A 20,886-nucleotide genomic window follows, 5' to 3' on the forward strand; every position below is an offset into this window, starting at 1 on the left:
TCTTTAGCATCCCCACCTTGCCAGAGACACCCAACTCTCTTTGGGGTACACATCCCAAAGTCAGGGCTGTCCTGAGTTCAAGAGTGGCCCCAGCCCGCAGTGAGCCTCAGAGGCAGGAAGCAGCAGTATCAACAATTTTAAGGCTCATTTACACGCCGAAAACATTCCCCATACTATACTGGGTGTGTATGTGTGGGAAGTGACTGGGCTCTGCCACAGCCCCACACAGCTCCCGGGGGCCTCCCGCCGCCAGCGCCACCGAGCCGGGGGATGAACAGAGCCGCCATTCTCCCCGGCGGACTGCGGTGCCCCGCGCGGCGGCTGGCGGGGGCCCAGGCGGTCCCGACGGCGGTGCCAGGTGGGCCGTGCACCGCGCCGGCACCGGCCCCTGCCGCTAAATATAGCCGCGGCAGCCGGCCGCGCAGCAGCGGGCGCGGGAGGCACGCGGCAGGGAGCGGGCGGCCGCATGCGCCCAGCCGCGCCTGCTCCCCTCACGGGCCGCGCGGACACGTGCGGGCTCGGGGCCGCGGTCAGCGCCTGTACACAGCGCCGGGCGAGCGCGGAGCCGCCGGGGCTTTGTGTGCACAGGGCTCTGGGGTGTGCAGTTCCCCGCGGTGGTTCACAGCCGTGGGGTCTGGCGAGAAGGGTATGATGTGTTTTCTCCAGCGCGCACTTGCAGGGGCGTCTGGGGGGAGCAATACAGTGAGTTTCCCTCAGAGGTAGCTGGGGTGTCTGGGGTGAGCAGTGCAGTTGAGTTTTGCATGGCAGTGCAAACACGAGCAGTACAGTGGCTGTAGTATGGGGAAATACGTGGGTTTGTGTACATGGAGGGGGCAGCAGGTCCACACACCATGCAGCCTGTCCTGCCCTGTACTCTACTGAGGTCTATGATTCTCCTGGGAGCTTCCAGAGAGGCCCATCTGGGATGGACAAGTACACGTGCAGTCATCATGCCTGCTCCGAGGGCATTTAGATCAGTCTAGTGCAATTAACTGGTTTTGAAAAGCAGGGAAACATCAGTGTCCAGTGCAGGGCTCTTGATGGCTGGAAGGGGGGAACCCTGAGGCAGAATAGGGGCATTCAGGGATGCTGGGACTGGGTGAGTAGTCCTGGACGTGGTACACTACTGACACCCTTAGGATGTTCCCCACCTTGGGGACAACCTTGTGGCAACCAGGCTGCTCCCCCAGCCCAGCACCAAGATGAGTCTTTTGCCTGTGAGCTGTGGGCAGCCCCAAAAAGCCCTTCTGCTTCAGCTGTGGGGTTGGTACATGAGAAGCCCAGACCCTCTGCAAAAAGGGGGTACCAACTCTACTGCTGTGACAATGGAGGCCAGCCATGCCCTGCCCAGGCCAGCCACCGCCATCCCCAAAAAAGCCACCCTGATGCAGAACCACTGAAGTCACCACCAAGGAGATGCTTTATTGGGGAGCAAGTGGGTAGTGGGCATTAGCCAGGGGGCCAGCCCATCTGCCGCCCCCCCAGCACATGGAGGTGCAGATGGTAGACGGACTGTGCGCCATGCTTCCCATCGTTGATCACTGTCAAGAGAAGTACAAAAGTCAGGCCACCCCCTTTGTCCCCAGCCCCCCAGGACCACCAGTGGGGGTCCTGCCCCACAGAACAGTAAGGGATATCAACTCACCAAGGCGGTAGCCATCAGCCAGCCCCTCTGCCTGTGCCATGCGTGCCGCCACCACTATCAAGTGCCCCAGCAACTGAAGGAAGGGGGAGCGGGAGGGTCAGCACTATATGACCCCCACCACCAATGACCCAGGGACCTCTCCGGACTCACCTCAGTGTCTTGGGGAACCACTTGGCTGATCCGGGGGATGGGGCGTTTGGGGATCACCAGGAAGTGCACAGGGGCTTGGGGGGCCACATCACGGAAGACGAGGCACTACCAGGGGGAGCAGGGTAAGCCCCACACCCGTGGGTTCTGCCCCCCTGCCCCAGTGGGGACACAGGTCCTGCTGTCCCAGCTACCTTGTCATCCTCATAGAGAATGGTGGCAGGGATGGTGCGGTCGATGATCTTGCTGAAGATGGTGGGCTGCCCTCCTGCCTCCTTGCCAGCCGCTGCTGCCTGCTGCGCCTTGCCCACCTCCCCGTCCCGCCTGCCGGGTGCCGACACGCACCGCTGGGGCTGAGGGGCATACCTGGCTTACAGTCTGTGCCCGCGGGGACAAGGACAAGCACACCGCCGTGGGGGTGGGTGGGGGCATGTGGGGGAACACGGGTGACAGGTGATGGAGGGGAGTACATGGGGGTGATGGTGGGATGCACGTGGAGGTGGTAGGGGATGACGGGGGAATGCACATGGGGGTGACATGGAGTGCACACTGGGATATGGGCAAGGGATGCATGTGGGGGTGATGCAGAGTACACGTGGGGGTGATCAAACTAATGCATGGGGTGATGGGGGATGTGATGGGGGATGCATGTGGAAAGTGGTGGGATTCATATAGAAGCCCTGGGGGTGCACACAGAGGTGATGATGTGGTGCACGTGGGGGTGATGCTTGGCCGTGACAGGGGATGCCACATGGGGCAACAGGGAGGTGCTCACGGGAGTTACTTTCATAGCGGTAAGAGGGGCCGATGCCCAGGGGGCTGGTAGCGTGCTGTGCTGACAAGGGGGGACAGTGGGCTGTGCTCCCAGGGGACAGGCGCCCACGGGCCTGACGGAGATCTGTGCCCTCGGGGGTGCGGCTGTGCCCACGGGGGCGCAGGCTGGGGTGGGGGTGGATACCCACGGGTGCTCCGAGGCCCCGTGCCGTGGCCTAGGGGTGCGCGGGCCGGCGCTCCTGCTCGCCGCGGACGTTGCCCGAAGGTGGAATGGCGAGCATGGTGCGGACCCGTTCCGCTGCCCCTGCTACCCCGCACAGCCCGGTGTGTCCCCCTTAACCGGGACCCCCCCGTCCCCGCGTCCCCCCGCGCCCACCTGCCCCGGGCGCAGCGCGGCCCGCAGCAGCCCGCGCGCCAGCACCGCCGCCATGGCCGCCGCGCCCGCCCCGGCACACACGCCCGAACCCGCTCCACGCCCCCTTAAAGCGCCCTCCTGCCACCACGCCGGGCATGCGGGCGACCCTGGCGTCGGAGCATCCCTGCGCCCGACCTCCCCTGCTCCTGAGGGTGGGTGCCTTGGCCAAACAATTGAGGACCCTGGGAAGAAGGCTGTACCAAGCAGGTTTATTTGCACTCAGAAGCCCATTCGTGGGCGCTTGCGGCGGGGCTGCGAGGCGGAGGACAGCTGGCTCTGTGAAGAAGGGATGCACAGCTGGCTGGCCTGGCTGCCAGGGGGCTCTGGGGGCTCGCAGGGCCCCTCGGCCCACACGGATAAGTAGTCCCGCAGTGTTTTCCGACGCTCCTTGGGGATGCCGCGGCAGCGAAAGCTCTGTGAAGACAGCAGGGCTTCGTCGGGTGCTGGTGAGGGCGGGGGTCTGTGAACTGGGGGGCTGCCTGCTGGTGGTGAGCCCTCCTGGGAGAGAATGGGTGGGTGGCCCTGGGAGAGCTGTGAGGGGCCCACATCACTCAGCTCAGACAGCTCAGACTGATAAGTGAGGGAGGAGGTGAAGCTGGCCGAAAGGCTGCGGCGGCCCCGGGCTCGCTTCTGCCGCCGCCGCCGCTCCCGCAGTGCCTGCTGTCTCTGCGCCACACTGAAACTTGTCCTCTCCTCCCACCACTGCTCCCAGTCCCCAGCCCAAGCTGCTGTCAGACGGGTACTTAGGGGGTCTGGAACCCCTGCCAGCTCCCGGGTCTGTGGCAGGGGAGGGGGCTGGAGGGCCAAAGGCTCCCAGCACTGAATGCGGCCCCCTTCCTGCATAGTCTGGCGCAGCCGCTGGCGCATCTGTCTCTGCAGGCTGCTGGGGCCTGCTGGCCCTTGCAGGTCTCTGCGGGTGAAGAGTCGCCTCTGGCTGAGGCTGGGGGGCCAGGTGTGCCGGGCAGGCTCCCTCCAGGCCCTGAAAAGGGCCCTCAGCCAGCGGCGGTATCGCAGGGCTGCAGCTGGGCTGGGCACCGCTGGGGAGGGCTGAGGGCTGGCACATGGCTCCTGCAGTAGCTCAGCTTCCTCCAGGGGTGCTGGTGTGCCCATGTCCTCCTCCTCCTCATCGATAATAACCTCCAGGTTGGGCAAGTAGAATGTTTGCTCTTCCTCCTCTTCTCCCTCACTGCCCAAGCCATGTGGGCTGCTGGCTGGAGCCTCGAAGAGAGGAGAAGAGCCAGGGGCTGTTGTGGCCTCATCCCTCGATGGGGATGCAGGGGCCTGTGCCGCCTTGTGGGTCAGCCTCTGGCAGAAGACATCCCCAGCCTCAGAGAGCTGGAAAATCAACATGGACTTGTGTGGTCCATCCTCCTGCAGCATGGCAGCCAGCCCTGCAGGAAAAAGGAAAGGCATTGTTACCAGAGTTCCAGCCCCAGGAACACTCCATGGGCCTGGCCAGCAGTGAGGGCTGCCTCCACCCCTCAGTGGGCACTCTCACTGCTGGTTCCTGCCCTGTACATCTTTTTCTGTGTCATGAATCTCTTCTGCAGGATTGTTCCGGGGCTTTGCTTTTGGTTTTTCAGCCACGCTCCAGCCAGGCCATGACAAAGGCTACACTTCACTCTGTTCCACCTTCTCCCTCACCAGGACCTGCAGCCTGGGGCAGAGTGGGACACTCACCTGCTGCTGGAGCTGACAGGCGCTGCTGGAGCAGGTGGTGGCGGTGTGGGAGCTGGGTGGGCAGGTGCTGCAGGCACCCTGCAATATTGTGCAGCTTCTGCGGAGTCCCAGCCAGCTGACAGGCCGACTGGCTGCCCCCTGAGGAAACACCCCAAATACCGTCTGTTTAGCACAGGTGCCAGAACAGCAGCTGATCCCAGCAGCTAGGACATGGGTACAGAGCAGCCCTGGCTCTGGAGCTTGATTTCCTACCACGGTATTGCAACAGCAACAGCTCCTGGGTGCGGGACGCACCGAGCAGCACCCTGTGGCTCCTCTCGGGCTTCCCTGGCATCAGGTGTGCAAAGAGTGGAGGGGCCTTCATCATATGTGGCCACTTCAGAACAGGCACCAGTGGCAACCGCTCGTCCAGCACATACACGGAGAACTAAGACAGAAGTCTTGGGTCAGACAGGACACACCTCAACGCACTGTGGCAGCTCCCCTCACTGGAAAATCCTCATGCCCCATAAGCACTGGGAGACACAACTGTGTGTCGTGTCTTCCCCAGCTCCCAGCTGTGGTGGGACTCACCTGGGTGGTGACAAGGTACTGTGAGGGGTGAGCCCTACCCAGGTACATGGGCAGCACCACACGCTCGCCCTGCTGACAGCCAGCTTCCTCGCCCACCTTGAACAAGTCGAAGTGGCATCTCTTGGGGGCCTGAAACAGTAGAACAGGGTGCAGTCAGCACTCTGGGCTGTGGAACCCTCTTCCCTGCCTGCTCCAAGCAACACACCCACCCTCCCAAGTTCACCCGGGCATCCAGGCACTGCAGGCCTGTGCGGTCAGCACAGCTGAGCACTCGTGGGTGAGCTGTGAAGTCACTCCAGCGCCAGGGTGAATGGTCCCGAAAAAACATGGTCTGGGAGTCATGGCGGAGCTTCTGCAGCCTGTGGGGAGACAGTAGTATTGGCACAGGGTAGGGCTGCCCCAGTCACTTGGGCCTCCCACCCCCCGAGACTCCACTGTCTGCATGTGTCCCTAGACAGCCCTGAATGCCCTATCTCACCCGGTCTCTACGCTCCAGAGGTAGACAGTCCCGCTCTGGGTGCAGACAGACAGCTCCCCGGGAAGGTGAGGGCTGCAGGACAGGGGACACAGCATCATCATTGTGCAACAGAACTCACCACACAGAGCAGGGCTGTGCCAGCAGAGCACCCCCCACGCACAATCCTTTCCTCCAGCACCCACCTGACAGTGAGGCAGGAGGCAGGCACATCGGTGCGGATCACTTGTAGTGGGGCAGGAGCTGCCCCTGTCTTGCCCGGCACCCTCCAAACACCACAGTGATAGTCTGAGCGAACCCCAACAAAATCTGTCAGGGGGAAGGAGTTGGCATGTAATCTGGCAACATCCCAGGAGTGCCCTGCTGCCCCTCCTCCCTACATCTTGTCTGCTTTGAGATGTGGATGCTGGGGCTGGCTCACCTTGCCCATCCACACGGGCTGCAGCCACTTGCCGGATGCGCCCGCTGAGCTCAAACTGCACTGGGGAGCCTCGGGTGTGGGGCAGCCCCTCCAGCACCACATCCTGGAAATCTGGGATGCTGGCTAAGGGTGGTGCAACACAACCCCCACTTCCCTCCCCAGGGTCATCCCATGGGCAAGGATACAGAGGTGGTTCATAGCCTGCCCTCCAGGGTACACCAGGCAGCCCCTGGTTGTCCCCCCGTCTTCAGGGGGCAACCAGGCCAGTGCCCCCCCAGTGAGGCTGTCGTCAAAGAGCAGGTTGGACCACTGCTGCGTCAGCTCCTCATGCAGGCAGTCTGCCAGCAGTCCCAGCGGCACCTCGAAGAGCCAGTCACGACAGAGGTGGGAGAACCAGCGCAGGCGGGAGGCCAAGTGCTGCCGGGGGCAGCCGCTGCAGGGCATAGACAGCATCAGGTTGGGGGACAGAGCAGGAACTCCCCTAGACTGCTGCAGGGCAGGGGACAGAGGGACACTCACCGTCGGGCCTCCAGGCGGTCAATGTCTTCCAACAGGGCTGTCATCCGGATGGTGCTATTCCGGGCTGGTCTCTACAGGAGTAGGGAGCAGAGATTGAGACTGGCAAGGGGAAAGGAGGGGAGCAGCACTGTTACTCCTGGACAGACAGTGACCTTCAGCTTGGCGTTTCCCAGATAGAAGTTCTTGTGCAGCAGACGCCCCAGGGAGCCAAAAGCATCTTCTGGGTGATCCACAAAGAAATGGCCCAGCTGTGTGGGCAGAAGGAGAAAGGGTCAGTGCATGCAAAGGTCCTTGCCAAATAGCTCCTTGCCAGGATGCAATGCCTCAAATCCCACCTGCCTGGCAAAGTCCAGAGTGGCTCCAGACTTGCCTATCCGGAGCTTCCTGCACAGGCTGCTGCGGTACAGGATGTCCTGAGGTGCAGGCGAGGGGATCCAGCAGCCTGTGGGGAGAAGGCAGAGGTGGCTTGGCATCACACGAGCACAGGGTCACCGCTCAGCACTGCGGGGCAGCGGCAGCGATAGACGTGGGAGGCATGTTTCCCCCAGCCCCCGTGCAGAGAGCTCCCTCCTGCTCCCGCGGCTCTCACCCGCTCTGGGCAGCAGCACCGGCACGGCCGCAGCGTCGGCGGCTTCCCACCTTTCGCCCGTCGCGCCGCGGCGGGGCACGAACGCCGGCTGCACCTGCGGGGAGCGAAGGAGGAGAGTCAGAGCGGCCCATGAGCGTCCTGCCCGTTCCCTCGGCCCGCCGGGACCCCCGGCAGGGGCTCACCTGGCGGCGGCCGGGGCCACCCTCCAGCACCTGCCCGTGCTCGCCCCAGCCGGCGGCCGGTGCGGGGCCGCCCTCTTCCCGCGGCGGGCCGGCGCAGAAGTAGGAGGGGAAGAGCGCGGCCGGGAACTCCATGGCCGCGGCACTGGGCACAGGCGGCAGCACGCGGCCGGGCCGCCGCTCCCGCCACCGGCGGGGATGGCGCGGCCACCGCCACTGACGTCACCGCGCGCTGCTGCCGCCGCTCACCAATCAGCGGCCCGGGAACAGCGCGGGACAGAGCGCCGACGGCGGTACAGCCATGTGGGGCGCCACCGCCCCCTGGCGGCCGGAGGGTAAAAACGTACGGCCGGCAGCGGGACGGGAACCGGGAACGAGCGGGGACGGGTGTGACCGGGATTGGGAACAGGAACGGGAACGGGAGAGGGAGAGAGGAGCGGTGGGACTGGGATGGGATCAGGAACAGGAAAGGGAACGGGAGAGGGAGAAAGAAGCGGTGGGACTGGGATGGGAACGGGACGGGAACGGTAGAGGGAGAGGGAAGCAGTGCGGCTGGGATGGGAACGGGAGAGAGAGAAGGAAGCAGTAGGACTGGGATGGGAACGGGACGGGAACGGGAACAGGCGGGAGAAGAGGTGGGACCCATTCGGGAAAGGGCAAAGCGAAGTGGTAAGACCGGGACGGGAACGGGCGGAGGGAAATGGTGGGATGAGATGGAAACAGGACGGGATGGGTAGGGGAAGCGGTGGAACTGGGGCAGGACCGGGCAGGCACAGGGAATAGTGTGATAGGGCCGGGGCAGGACAGGCACAGGAGAATTATTGGGTCAGGACCCCGCCGGGGCACGGGCAGGAGTACGGGCATTGTTTCCCTCTGCCCGCCTCGAGAGCAGTGAAACCCCCCTGTGAGACCTGCCAGAGGCACACCTGTTTTTCCGTGGCCCCGGCTGTGTGGCCATGGGGCACCCCACACTCCAGCGGAGTGTATGGGGCCATGGGACAGTCTCAGATATCTGAGGGCTGTGGAGTTGAAGGTCAGCTCCTGGAAGGTTGTGGATATGCCAGTTCCCAATCCCACCTTGCCCTTCCTCACACCTGCTTGGCCTTGGTGAACCCACTCCCACCCCAGCTCTGTGCTCCTTCCTCCCCACAAGGTGGTTGTTGGCTCCCCACGAGGGACCCACCAAGCTCCCATGGGAACCCACACAGAGTTCATGTTAGTCCCATGGGGTTCTGATGGGATCCTGGAGCTTTTGGAGAGTATCTGGCAGGGAGACAAGTTCCCCAGTCCATTTCCCAAGGAGAGCATGACCAGCTTTCTCATTGAGGGACAACTGTCCTTTTACCTCCCTGTGTCAGAGGCCACTGGCCCCGGAGCTGTGCTGGTGAGGTCTGCATTGGGGAGGGAACCTCCAGCCATGCCTGCATGGGGGTCTGTGCTCTGGGGAGGGTTGCTGGGCAGTCAGGCTAGGGACATGGTGGGGTGGCTGCTCCTGCTTCAGCTCCCAGGGTGCCCTGTGTGGAGCATAGGATGGGAGAGGAGCATGCCCATGAGTAGTAACCTGCTTTCTCCATTATGGCCAAGGAGGATGGTGATGTCAGGAGAGTCTGGGGATGATGTTGGGGGACTTTGGGAAAGCATGATGAGATTGTTTCCAGTCAAGATGGCCTCATCCCTGCAGTCTGAGGATCCTGCATCCCTGAGTCTGGTGCCCAGACCCCCTCTGTGGGACACCTCCTCTCTAAGATACATGCTACAATTTGCTTTTAGAAGGTGGTAACCACTGATAGAAAACCACCTGACCCCCCTACACAGCCCTCTGTGGGGTAGATAGCCCCACCACCTCCAGCTCCATAGGTAGCCCTCGCTGCCTTCCATCCGTTTCCTTAATTCCAGGGCATGCCAGCAACTCCATGTCCCTCTCCATTATATATTTTTGTACCCAGGACATATTTCTGTGCCCAGGACATATTCCTGTCCCCAGACCCGTATCCCTATCCCCTAGACCCACATCACTGTCCTCAGTCATTGTTTCTGTCCCTCTCCCCTAACCTATGTTTCTGTTTGCAGCCCCATGTTCCTGTCCCTCAGCCCCATATCTCTGTTCCCGGCCTATATCCTTGTCACAGCACCATGTCCCTGTCCCAAGCCCTGTGACCCCTTCCTGGCCATGTCTCAGTTCCAGAGACATGTCCCTGCCCCCAGCCCTGTGACCCCATTACCGGCCCGTATCTCAGTTACAGCACCATGTTCCTGCCCTCAGCGCCTTGTTCCTGGTCTCAGCCCGTGTCCCTGCTCCAGACGGTGTCTCTGCCCTGTGCCCCCGTTCCCGGCTCCTATCTCCGTTACAGCGCCATGTCCCTGTGCCCAGCCCTGTGCCCCAGTTCCCGGCCCATATCTCGGGTTCCACGCGGTGCCCCTTTCCCGCAGCTTCCCATCTCCATTCCCGCTCGTGTCGCTGTCCCCTAGTGCCCCGGTCAGCGCCGGGTCCATCCCGAGGGGATCGGAGGGGAGGAATTGTCTCTCGGAACGGGCGGGGCGTGGCGCGCCCGCCGGTGATTGACGTGCCCGGAGGCCAATGGCGACGAGGGAGGCTGTCCCGGTGGGCGGGGCGGATGACGTCAGGGCCGCCGGTGCGCGGCGGGGCGGCCGGAGGCGCGCGCCCCACGGCAGCCGCGGCGGCGGCGGCGGCGGCGGCGGCGATGGCCCGGCGGGGCGGCGGGAGCGGCGGGCAGCGCCTCCCGCTGCCGCTGCCGCTGCTGCTCCTGCCGCTCCTGCTCCTGCCGCCGCCCGCCGCCGGTGAGCGCCGCCGGGAGACCGGGGCGGGGGGCGCGGGCGTGGGGCGGCGGGGCGAGCGCGGGACGGCGTGCGGGAGCGCACGTCGAGGGTGCCGGCGCGGCGGGGGCGAGGCGGTACCGCGGAGGAGGTGTGTGCGGTGGGTGGGAGAGGTGGTGGAGCGGAGAGCGGTGGTTCGTGCGGCGGGACGCAAGGGATGACGAGCTTGGGATGGGTGTGAGGTACGGGAGCCTCGGGGTGTGGGGGGTGCGCGCAGCGGGGCGGGTGGGATTGGAGCACGGGGGTGTGTGCGGTGGGCAGGGGGGCTGCAGGCACGCGGTGCGGGGGTCCGTGCGGAGGAGCACAGGACAGCGTGCCGGGGGCAGCGGGATGAACGTGTAGGGTGGGCGTGAGGTACACGAGCAATGGGATGTGGGGTGTGCACACAGTGGGGTGGGCCAGGTGAGAATGGAGCGCGGGAGTGTGCGCGGTGGGCAGGAAGGCTGGAGGTGAGTCACAGGGCTCCGTGAGGAGCCGTGGGGCAGAGGGATGAACTTGGGATGGGTGTGAAGTACACGAACAATGGGATGCGGAGTGTGCCTGCTGCGGGGCAGGGAGTGGGTGAGATGCGGTGGGGAGAAGGGCTGCAGGTGTGGGCTGCGGGGGTCCATGTGGTGCGGCACAGGGGGTGAGCTTGGAGTGGGTACCTGTGTAGCTTGGGATGAGCTACATGAGCAATGGGATGTGAGGTTTGCATGCAGTGGGGCAGGGTGTGGGTGAGATGGAGCATAAGGACGCAGCTATGGGGGGATGGCATCCTGGGATGTGGGGTGCACCTGTGACGGGACACGGTGAGTGTGGCACAAGGGATGGGGCCATTATGCGGTGGGCTTTGGGGCAGATATGCTGCAGAGTACAGAGCTGTCCCCAGTTGGGTGTGGGGTGCCATGGGGCACAGGGTACATCTACACTGGGACATGAGGTGGGTGCGATGGGTGCAGAGATGCGTCTGCAGGGGGGTGTTTGCATAATGGGGTACAGGGATGCCTGTGTAGAGGGTACTGGATGTCTGTGGAATGGGATGCATGGATGTGCGTGCAGTGGGGCACGGTGTACCCATGCAGTGAGGCATGGAGACAGATGAGCAGTGGGGTGCAGAGTTGTGCGTGCGAGGAGGATGCAGGCAGTGCACAGGCAGTGGAACACCCTGGGAGGGAGGCGTGTGCGTGGGCAATGAGTGGGCCCGGGGAGTTGCAGATGCAGGGCAGAAGGCTGTGTGCGTGCAGGGGAGCAGCGGAGATGGACAGCCTGCAGAAACGGGGGTGTGTGTCCAGCGGGGCGTCAGGATGTGCGTGGGATACATCAACGGCAGTATAAGACCAGGAGCAGGATATGGGGCAAGGAGATGGCTTGGTGAACGGGGTGCGGAAGGTTACTTAGGGGCTTCGAGGGGGAAGGGGGGAAGCTGGCCGGGGGCTGCCGGTGCTAGGGTGCAGCGGGGGGGGCGGCAGCGGGAGCTGTGCGCGGTGCTGACCGCCGGCCGCGGAGCTGTCCGCAGTGCTGACCGTGGCCGAGACCTGAGGCTGTAGCAGCGGGGCTGGGGTCCTGCGGCTCAGGCCGCTGGCCGGCCTGAAGCAGAGGGGCTTTGGCTTTTCTCTTTCCATCCACTCTGCTTCCGTGGATAGCAGTCCCGTTCCATCCTCCAGCACCGTTCCCATGCTCTGGCTGCACTACCATGCCACATCAGTCTGACCCTCTGCATGCAACCAGTTCCCTCACATTGCCCTGGATGAAAGAGCCTGGATGGGGGGCCTGTGTGGGGACTGGGTAGCTCCGGGTCCTTCCCCCAGTTCCCCTTCTGGAGTTGTGTTCAACACCCTCCCTGAAGTCCCGCGCCAGGTCACTGTCCCCACGTGGGGCTGTGGAATGACCAGGTCGTTCCTGGTGGAGAAATTGGTATCGGATGCTCTTGCATTGAGGAGGCAGGTGTTTCATGTCTGGCTTGTGCCGGCTGGGAGCGAAGGGGAGGGGGAGCTGCCTTTGTTCCAGACAAGGGAGCAGATGCATGTCAGTGTACAGCCTACTGGGGATGCACACACGCAGCACAAACACACGTGCATGCAAGCACATGCGCACACTCCTCACCAAGAACATGTGGTGCAAAGCAGACCCTCTTCTCAGCTATCCCACTTTATGCTGGATGAGTCTTCCTGGGCACAGACCTGCTCCCAGCCTACCCTCTGCTGGCCTCCTCCTTTCCAGCAGCTTGTGAAAAGGGGTATCTCATTCTTGCTGTGTCTCTAGAGAAAAATGGATGGGTCTCCCAGGCTGGCACGGGTGTAGTGTGGTAATCATAGGTGAAGTTATGGCTACTGTCTCGAGTCCTGTTCTCCCTTGTGACAAAGAAGTGGCTGTCTCACTGCTGCTGGAGCTCCTGGAAATCCCTGAAAATCGACCTGTCAGGCAGCTGGTCAGGGGGAGGTGGCCCCCACGTGTGCCGTGGACTTGCAGGAAGCATCTTTCAGACATGGGACTGTGCACAGGCACACACTCCCATGGATGTGGGTTTGCACGCCTCCACTCTGCCGTGCATGCAGACAGCACCCACGTGTGCATATGTGCACACATATGTGCACCGTTCCTTCTCCACAAACCATGGGAGAGCTGGGAGGCGGTTCAGGAAGTCCTCTCCTTGCTCCTTTTTCTTGTGGCTCGAGGATGAAACTCTGCACTTTATGATGGGCTCGGTGCTGAGCCTCCCCAGCAGGCAGGTGAAGGGGAATGTGTGTTCCTGTGGGAGCTGATCTGCTAGGGCATAGCTTAAGCCATGAAGAATGTCCCTTACTATTACAGGTAAAATACAGGGAGCAGAGCATGAGCAGCTAGGGCCATGGGCTCCTCAGGCTACTGGCCATCAGCACCCACAGCTCAGTGAACTGGACTTGAGGCAGTGCTGAACCAGAAATGATGCAGACTGTGCCAGGGCTGGGAGACACAGCTGGGGACAGCTGACGTCAGCCCTGGGGATTCACTGAAATGGCACTGTCCCAGCCCCTCCTGCCTCCAGGCTGCTGATGTGACATATTCAGAGCCTGGCTGGTGGGCCAGCTCTGGGGGGGAGGTGCTCCACAACCCCCTCCCCAATCCTTTGCCCTACTGAGAGCCCCTTGGGTCTCCTTTGCAGATGGGCTCTTTGTGACAGACTACTTCACCCGCACACCACGCAAGCTCAGCCCCTTCCGCTCCTTTGCCAGCATCGAGCTCTTCCATTTCCACATTCCTGAGGACACTGTCATTGCCGTCTGGAACCTCATCACTTTCAAGGAGCAAGGTGGCACCTTTGGGGATCAATGCCCAGACCGCAGCATCACCGTGTGAGTAAGCAGCCTAGCCTGCCTGTATCCTTCCTGCCTGTCTCTGCTCCTCCTGCCTGGATTTGCCCCACAGCTTGCCTGCTCTTGCCTGCTTCTTAGCTTGCACAAGCATGTGTACCTATGGAGTCAAAGAATCATAGAACCACAGAATGCTTTGGGTTGGAAAGGAGATGAAAGATCATCTTGTTCCAATCTACTACCATGGAACATGTTCCACTAGAGCAGGTTGCCAACTGAGTACCACGCAGCTGCTCGCTCAACCCCCCCTGCTCCCCCGCTGGGGAGGAGAATCATGGAAAAAAAGTAAAACTTGTGGGTTGAGATAAAAACAGTTAACTAATCAAAATAAATATGCCAATAACACTAATTATAAAACAGCTACAAAAATAATAACAACAGTAACAAAAAGGAGAGAGAGAAATAAAACTGAAAAAGACGAATGATTCATCACGCAGTTGCTCACCACATGCTGACTGATGCCCAACCTGTCCCCCAGAAGTGGCTGGTGGCTCCATGCCAACTCTCTCAAGTTTATACACTGGGCAAGAGCCTCTGTATGGGACAGAATATGTTCTGTATGGTATGAAATATCACTTCAGTAAGTTTGGGTCAGCTCTCCAGGTCACATTCCCTTCTAACATCTTGCGCACCTGCTCTCTGGCAGAGCATGGGACACTGAAAAGTACTTAGGGTAAGCGCTGTTGAGCAACAACTGAAACATCAGTGTGCTATCAACATTAGTCTTATACTAAATCAAAAACACAGCACTGTAACAGGCACTAAGAAGAAAACGAACCCTATCCAAACAAAAGCCCAGACAACATGTACGCTCTCTCCCCATGACTCATCTTCCCAGGACCAATGCAGGTTCCACTCTTCTGTGCGTCTCATAGATGAACTGTTTTGCTTGAACACCCACTCAGGAAATCTCAGTCTCCAGAAAGGTCCCAGCTTCCATGATGTCTTTAAGCATAGAGGAAGACACCCACATGTAGGACATACTGGCCCTGCCACGATGCCCAGCCTACACCCTGCTGACTGCTGTCTCTCCCACAGGTATTTCCGCTCAGGGGCTCCCTCTGTCATTAACCCGCTGCACACGCACTTCCCCAGGGACACGGCCGTCCCTGGCTCCTTCGCACTGACCCTCACCTGGACCCTGCCCAACCGCACCACAGGCGTGTTCAATGTCACCAGCCCACTGCCCGGGGACTGGTTCCTGGCTGCCCACCTGCCCAAAGATGAGGGCAAGATCTCCGTTAAGGTGAAGGGCCTGGAGGGACCATGGCGGGGCAGGGCTGGGGTCTAATTGCTCTGGGCTGGCAGTGCCCAGGGCAGGTATCCCAAGTGGGGGCAGTGCCCTATGCCCCTTGCCCTGTGATGACTCTCCTCTGCTGCAGGGACTCTACGAGGAGTGCCAGTATCTCTTCCAGCCACAGCTCATCGTGCAGCGCCTGGTGAACATCGCTGTGCTGTACCCCGGTCATGTCACCGAGCAGAGCATGGCCCCTCACAACCGCTCCTGCCTCTACAAGTGAGTATGAGAAGGTCACCTAAGGAGGGGCCATTCTCAGGGTGGGGAGATGAGGGTATCCCATCCCTATGGCTTCCCTCCCCAGCCCTCTTAGTCCACAGTGATGGGCACAACCTGGCACTGCTGTCCCACAGGGTCTTTGTGCCCAGCTACACATCGCAAGTACTCGTGGAGGTGCTGCGGTGCCGTGGGGCCGAGGGCTGTCCACTCTGGCTGCGTGTGCGGGCCAAGGCTCCCCCCCTGCACAACTCCACAACCCTGGACTGCCAGGAACACACTCCCTGCCAGCTGGCACAGGACCTGCCCTTCTGGCAGCACTGGTACTACGTGCTGGTGGAGAAACACCCTGGGGTGCCGGGCACCATCTCCTTCCAGGTCACTGTACAGCTCACAGGTGAGGGTGCATGTGGAGGTGTGGGTGGAGACATGGCCTTGACTCTGCTTTGGTGTAGGGGCTAAAAGATGCCCACAGGATCTGTCTGCAGCTGGGCACGGGGTTAAAGCCAGCTCTGCTGGGATGGGAATGCTGTTAGATGTTGGGGCTGGGTCATAAATGGAGATGCGTGGTGGGCAAGAAGGGACGGTGGGAACCAAAAGTGGTCTGGAGCTGTGTGGTGCCCAGGCTGATGGCTCTGTCCCTCCAGACTGTTCCCGACCCAGCCTGGCCCGGCCACCCTTCCTGCCCTCCAGCGCCTCCATGAACATGCCCCACTCCTTTGGCTCCGCGGGTGGGCTGGCACTGGGGGACAGCCCTCCACCCACCAGCCCCAACGACACGAAGCACCCAGTCCCCATCCCTGTCACATTACACACCGGAGAGCAGTGCTGGCCTGTCCGGCCCACACTGCGGAACGAGCTGGACACCTTCTCTGTCCACTTCTACATCTTCTTCGGGCCCAACGTGTCAGTGCCGCCAGACCGCCCGGCTGTCTTCGTCATCAACCTCCTGCCAGTGCTGGACAGTGGCGGGGTGCTCAACCTGGAGCTGCGTCTCAACGTGGTGAGGTGGCCACATACACCCTGAATGGGGCAGGGTAGCTTGGGCCGGGGGCAGGAAGGGAGATGGGTGATGTCAAGGTTGCAGCAGGGCAGGGAACAGGATTTGGGGTCACAGGCAGGGGTTGTGAAATTTTTGGATGATGGAGAATGGATTAGGGTGCTCCAAGGCCCAGGTTTGGGATGTTCTTGGGTGGGCAGTGGGTTAGGGCACTGCTAATTGGTGTGCTGTGATCCAAGTGCTGTCAGAGTAGGGGACATCCCTGGCACTGGTTTAAGGCCATCTCCTCTGCTGTCAGAGCTCCCTGTGTGGTGAGAATGTGACAGTGTTTGGGTGTCTAAACCATGGAGTCCCACTGACATCCAGTGACAACACCTCGGTCATCTGTGAGACAGGTAGGCTGGGCTGTGCATGTCCATCCTGCCATGTCCATGGGGTCACAACCCTTGTGTCTGGCAAGAGGCTGGGTGGGGGGAGGCTGCAGAGACCATGGGGGCATGTGACCCTGGAGCCTGCACAGGGTACTCTGTCCCTGTTCCAGCTCTGTCAAGGGCAGGGGGCTGCACCTTGCTCTGCTCACCCAGATCTCTTCTGGCCCACAGAGTCTCTGGCAGGCTTCCTGCTCTCCGTTAATGCCACAGCCAGCCTCAGCCGCCTGCGGATCCCCTACCCACAGACAGGCAGCTGGTACCTGAGTCTGCGCTCACTCTGTGCCACAGAACACGGGTAAGACTCCCAGCATATCCCCTCCCTGTGTCCGAAGGGGGGATGTCCTCACCCTGACCTGTGCCTGTGTGTGCCGTGGGTCTGTGGGTGTGCCCGTGCCCTGCGCTGCGTGTCTCCGCTCATGTGTGTGCACGTGGCTTTGCGGACCGTGTGAGTGCTGCGTGGGCACGGATGGCTCCAGCTCACGTCTGCCTGACCATCTGTGGGTCCCCGCAGCTCTTCCCTCTGTCTCGCGGTTAGGAAGTGCCTGTCAGCTCGCAAACACTGGGCATCTGTCAGTGCCTCTCCGCCTCCACGGCAGGGCCCATCTGTACCCATGCCTGGGTGGGGACCGGGCTTTTGCTGGGAGAACAGGGCTCTGCTCTGCGAGTGAGGGGGCATCTCTGGTCAGGCTGAGGCTCTGCTCAGCATTTCCAGGGACTGGTGCTGTGCTGCGGCTCTGCTTCTGGTCTCTGTGTCTGCCTGGAGCCTTGTGGAAGAGTGAGACTGGTGTGCATGTGTGTGTCTATATGTGCAAGGATGCATGAGTGCGGATGGTGCTGCATGCACATTTGATGAACACGTGCATGTAGCACTGCATGTATATTTGGGTGCAGCCAGCTCTGTGTGCATATTCTGGTTTGCACAAGCAGTCAGGGCTTTGCTGAAGCACTCAGGGCTGTGTATGTTCTGCACACATGCATGTGCAGCTTTGACTGTGTGAGGACACAGTCAGTGGACACACGTGCAGCTGACACTGTGTGCCCATCCAGCAGCTGGTACATGCTGTCAGCCTGTGGGCTGCCTGTGCTCCTGGTGTGCTGGAGATGAGGAGGTGCTGGCAGTCTTGTGCTGGGGCAGCCCAGGATGGTGGGGTTGGTGTGCCTGCTCTGACTCCTCTTCTGAGTTTCTACTTCATGCTGAGTTGCCAGTCAACAGTCAGTCCTTCCCTGATGGGTTCACACATGGGCATTGCAGGGCAGGGTGCAGTGTTTGCACAGCAAAGCCCAAATGAAATAGGAACCAGATGAGTGTGCTGCTAAAGGCAGAGGGGCTTTAAGCATGGCCACGTTCCTCCTGCTCACTCAGGCTGGCACAAACAATAGAAGCACACAGAATCCTTGGGGACCAGCTCTCAGCTACCATGTGCAGCACCAAAGAATCTCATTTTCAGCCTTGCCAGTCCCTGGGTCTCCCATCACCTGCCAAGTCTGGGTGACACATGTCTCTGATAGAGGCAAGAGCTCTTCAAGGGCACAGAGTGAGGGCTGACCCCCTTCTCCCACCCCGCAGGTTTGAGCCCTGCACCAACGTGACAGCTGAGGTGTACCTGCGCGCCTACCTCTCACCCTGCATCAACGACTGCGGCATCTATGGCCAGTGCAAGCTGCTGCGCACCAACAACTACCTGTACGCTGCCTGCGAGTGCAAAGCTGGTGAGACCTGACCCAGGCACCCACAGACCCCCAGCATGCTTCCCCTTCCCCTTGGATAATACTTGTATCCCAGTAATCCATTCCTGCCAGGTCTCTGCAGGGTCCTGGAAAGGGGGTTCCCTGCTCACTCCCCACCAGACCCTGCCCTGGTGACAGCATCTCTCCCTGGTCATAGGCTGGAACGGCTGGGGCTGCACAGACAACGCTGAGGCTTTCTCCTATGGCTTCCAGCTCCTCTCCACGCTGCTGTTGTGCCTCAGCAATGTCATGTTTGTGCCTCCCGTGGCCATTGCTGTCCGCAGCCACTACCTCCTAGAAGCTGCTGTCTACATCTTCACCATGTTCTTCTCCACTGTGAGTGTGGCATGGGGCAGCTGAAGGGCAGGTGAGGGGCTGGGGCTGTGCAGGGCAGCTCTCACACCCTTTCCCTGCTACCCCAGTTTTACCATGCCTGTGACCAGCCAGGCATTGTGGTGTTCTGCATCATGGAGTATGATGTGCTGCAGTTTTGTGACTTCTTGGGCTCTCTCATGTCTGTCTGGGTCACTGTCATCGCCATGGCCCGTCTCCAGCCCATAGTCAAGCAGGCAAGTGTGGGGAGGGAGAATACAGGGCAGGCATGGAAGAGATTTATTCTGATGGGTGCCCCACTGCCCCACAGGTGCTGTACCTGCTAGGGGCCATGCTGCTCTCCATGGCTCTGCAGATGGACCGTCATGGGCTCTGGAACCTTCTGGGGCCCAGCCTTTTTGCTTTGGGGATAATGGCCGTCGCCTGGGTAAGATGGTGCCCCTTATGGGGCACCCCCTTTATGGGTGGTACCCATCCTGCTGTGCTCAGCATTTTGCCCTTGCCAGCATCTCCCCTCTGCTGCCTTCACCCTTCCCCATAACTGCCTCTCCCTGACTCCTGAGGGGTGTGTCACCATGGCACAGAGGTCGTGCCTGTCCCTGCTGTGGGTCCCCCATTCCAGCCTGTCCTTTCCCCACCACAGACGGCTCGCACCATCCGTCGCCGCCACTGCTACCCACCAACCTGGAAGCGCTGGGCTTTCTACCTGTGCCCAGGAGCGCTGATCGCAGCGGCGGCCGTGCTGCTCTACGCCTTCGTGGAGACAGAGGAGAATTACTTCTACATCCACAGCATCTGGCACCTGCTCATTGCCGGCAGCGTTGGCTTCCTGCTGCCGCCCCGTGCCAAGCCCAGCAGGCGCCTGGGGCCCCTGCCCCGGCGCAAGGGATGTGGGTACCAGCTCTGCATCAATGAGCAGGAGGAGCTGGGGCTTGTCGACCCCGCTGTGGCCTCCATCAACAGCATTTGTACCAGCTGATGCTGAAGCCAGCTCAGACTCCTCTGTCATGGACAGCAGCCCTGTGGGGCTGGCACCCACTCTCTTTGCTGGCCACCCATCTCTGGGGGTGCCAGGACTCCTCTGGACAGGCACACAGCCACCTGTGCCAACCTGTTCTTCCAATTACAGCCTGATGGAACTTGTCTTCAGGGGTTGCTGTGACTCAGTCTGGGGCAGAGCTATGGGGTCTCAAGGCTGAGCTGGGTCACATTCCTCTCTTTGCCAGGTGATGGAGTTGGGAGTTGCTGAGGGGATATGGTTCAGTGTGGAGGGGAGGAATGGCAACAGTCTCTGGTTCTCAGTCAGAGCTGCTACTCTCTGGTGGCTGCTCTGGAGCAGCTGCAGCTCCAACAGAGCAAAGTGGCTGGCAGGAGGTGGGGAGCAGAGGCTGCAGTGTTTTGGCTCCTATTATGACAGGTTGCAAGGCTAGGATGTCTTTGCTGGGGCACTGTGCTCTCACAGGATGCCTGTCCTGTCTGACCTGGGAGCAGCTGTGCTGAACCAGGACATCCAGGATCCCCTCCAAGCCTGCAGGACTGTGGTGAGCCTATAGCTGTGGGTGCCGTTGGTGGCTGCTGCTGCCTGCCATGGCAATGCACAGGTCTGAGAGGCCTCTGCCTTCAAAGGCCACATCCCCAGGACCCCACAGCCTGTGTCACCCCACTACCTGGGGCAGCCTGCCTCACCACCCCACATGTTGCTACACCCAAGGAGCGGTAGACTAGTGACCTTGTGTCCCTGCTGTTGCCACCAGCCCTGTCTCTGCAGGACGCTTGTCTCCAGTGGGAGGGGCATTGCATGGACTGGACCCTGTGACCCAGTTGGGACAACCTTTTCTCAGCCCCTGCTCCTTGTCTGGCTTATGGTCAGACCTGTGGGCTCAGCACCCACTGCAGCCAGTGGTGACCATGGTGTGGTTACAGACACTTGGGCTGTGTGTGTACCTCAAGGACTGGGGGGGGTTCACTCTACTTCAGCAGGGAAAATTTCACTGATATTTCTCACCCCTCTGGGGACTTCCCCAATCTCCTGAGAATTTCCGAGCCCTGCAGAGGTCTTCATGGTGGAATCCTGAGGCAAAGCTCTGCATCCTAGGAGCCACATCCTAGCTGAGCAGAGCCCACCCGCCAGCAGCCCCCCTCCCCATACCCCTGTGGACAGAACCCGGCACAGGGAGATTTACCGGATGCTTAACAGGATTAGCAACTGCCGGCAGGCAGGCAGCTATGTAATAGGATTGCAATCTAATTAAAACTGCTTCTTGGGAGCTGGGCCCCAGCTGGCCAGAGCAGGGTGG

At 61.1% G+C, this 20,886-nt stretch overlaps 3 protein-coding genes across 4 annotated transcripts; 1 reads left to right on the top strand and 2 right to left on the bottom strand.

Moving 5' to 3' along the window:
- Positions 1–1,397: 1,397 nt before the first annotated feature.
- On the bottom strand, positions 1,398–3,020 carry HINT2 (histidine triad nucleotide binding protein 2). The gene is made up of 5 exons (XM_021554605.2): positions 2,943–3,020; positions 1,987–2,145; positions 1,796–1,900; positions 1,646–1,718; positions 1,398–1,541 (listed from the first exon to the last, which is right to left on the bottom strand). Exons 1-5 carry the CDS (start codon positions 2,994–2,996, stop codon positions 1,450–1,452), a joined length of 483 nt encoding a protein of 160 aa, XP_021410280.1. The 5' UTR covers positions 2,997–3,020; the 3' UTR covers positions 1,398–1,449.
- Positions 3,021–3,170: 150 nt separating this feature from the next.
- TAF1C (TATA-box binding protein associated factor, RNA polymerase I subunit C) lies at positions 3,171–7,552 on the bottom strand. The gene is made up of 14 exons (XM_021554604.3): positions 7,421–7,552; positions 7,239–7,332; positions 6,985–7,091; positions 6,802–6,897; positions 6,650–6,720; positions 6,316–6,563; positions 6,131–6,241; positions 5,895–6,018; positions 5,713–5,784; positions 5,458–5,593; positions 5,235–5,363; positions 4,914–5,088; positions 4,662–4,799; positions 3,171–4,372 (listed from the first exon to the last, which is right to left on the bottom strand). Exons 1-14 carry the CDS (start codon positions 7,550–7,552, stop codon positions 3,201–3,203), a joined length of 2,805 nt encoding a protein of 934 aa, XP_021410279.3. The 3' UTR covers positions 3,171–3,200.
- A 2,565-nt stretch (positions 7,553–10,117) lies between these two features.
- Positions 10,118–19,733, top strand: TMEM8B (transmembrane protein 8B). Of its 2 annotated transcripts, XM_021554603.3 has the most exons (13): positions 11,707–12,470; positions 13,377–13,566; positions 14,623–14,830; positions 14,967–15,100; positions 15,235–15,494; positions 15,745–16,100; positions 16,396–16,492; positions 16,700–16,823; positions 18,096–18,238; positions 18,414–18,592; positions 18,679–18,825; positions 18,900–19,016; positions 19,233–19,733. In XM_021554603.3, the coding sequence occupies exons 1-13, from the start codon at positions 11,996–11,998 to the stop codon at positions 19,566–19,568; spliced, it is 2,766 nt and encodes a 921-aa protein (XP_021410278.1). In that variant the 5' UTR covers positions 11,707–11,995; the 3' UTR covers positions 19,569–19,733. The 2 variants fall into 2 exon arrangements, with proteins under 2 accessions (XP_077646425.1, XP_021410278.1); XM_077790299.1 differs by lacking the exon at positions 11,707–12,470 and adding an exon at positions 10,118–10,216 and having other exon boundaries at positions 16,396–16,823.
- The last annotated feature ends 1,153 nt before the right edge of the window (positions 19,734–20,886 follow it).

The sequence above is a fragment of the Lonchura striata genome, chromosome Z (genome assembly GCF_046129695.1).
Source record: "Lonchura striata isolate bLonStr1 chromosome Z, bLonStr1.mat, whole genome shotgun sequence".
Taxonomy (NCBI): Eukaryota; Metazoa; Chordata; class Aves; order Passeriformes; family Estrildidae; genus Lonchura; species Lonchura striata.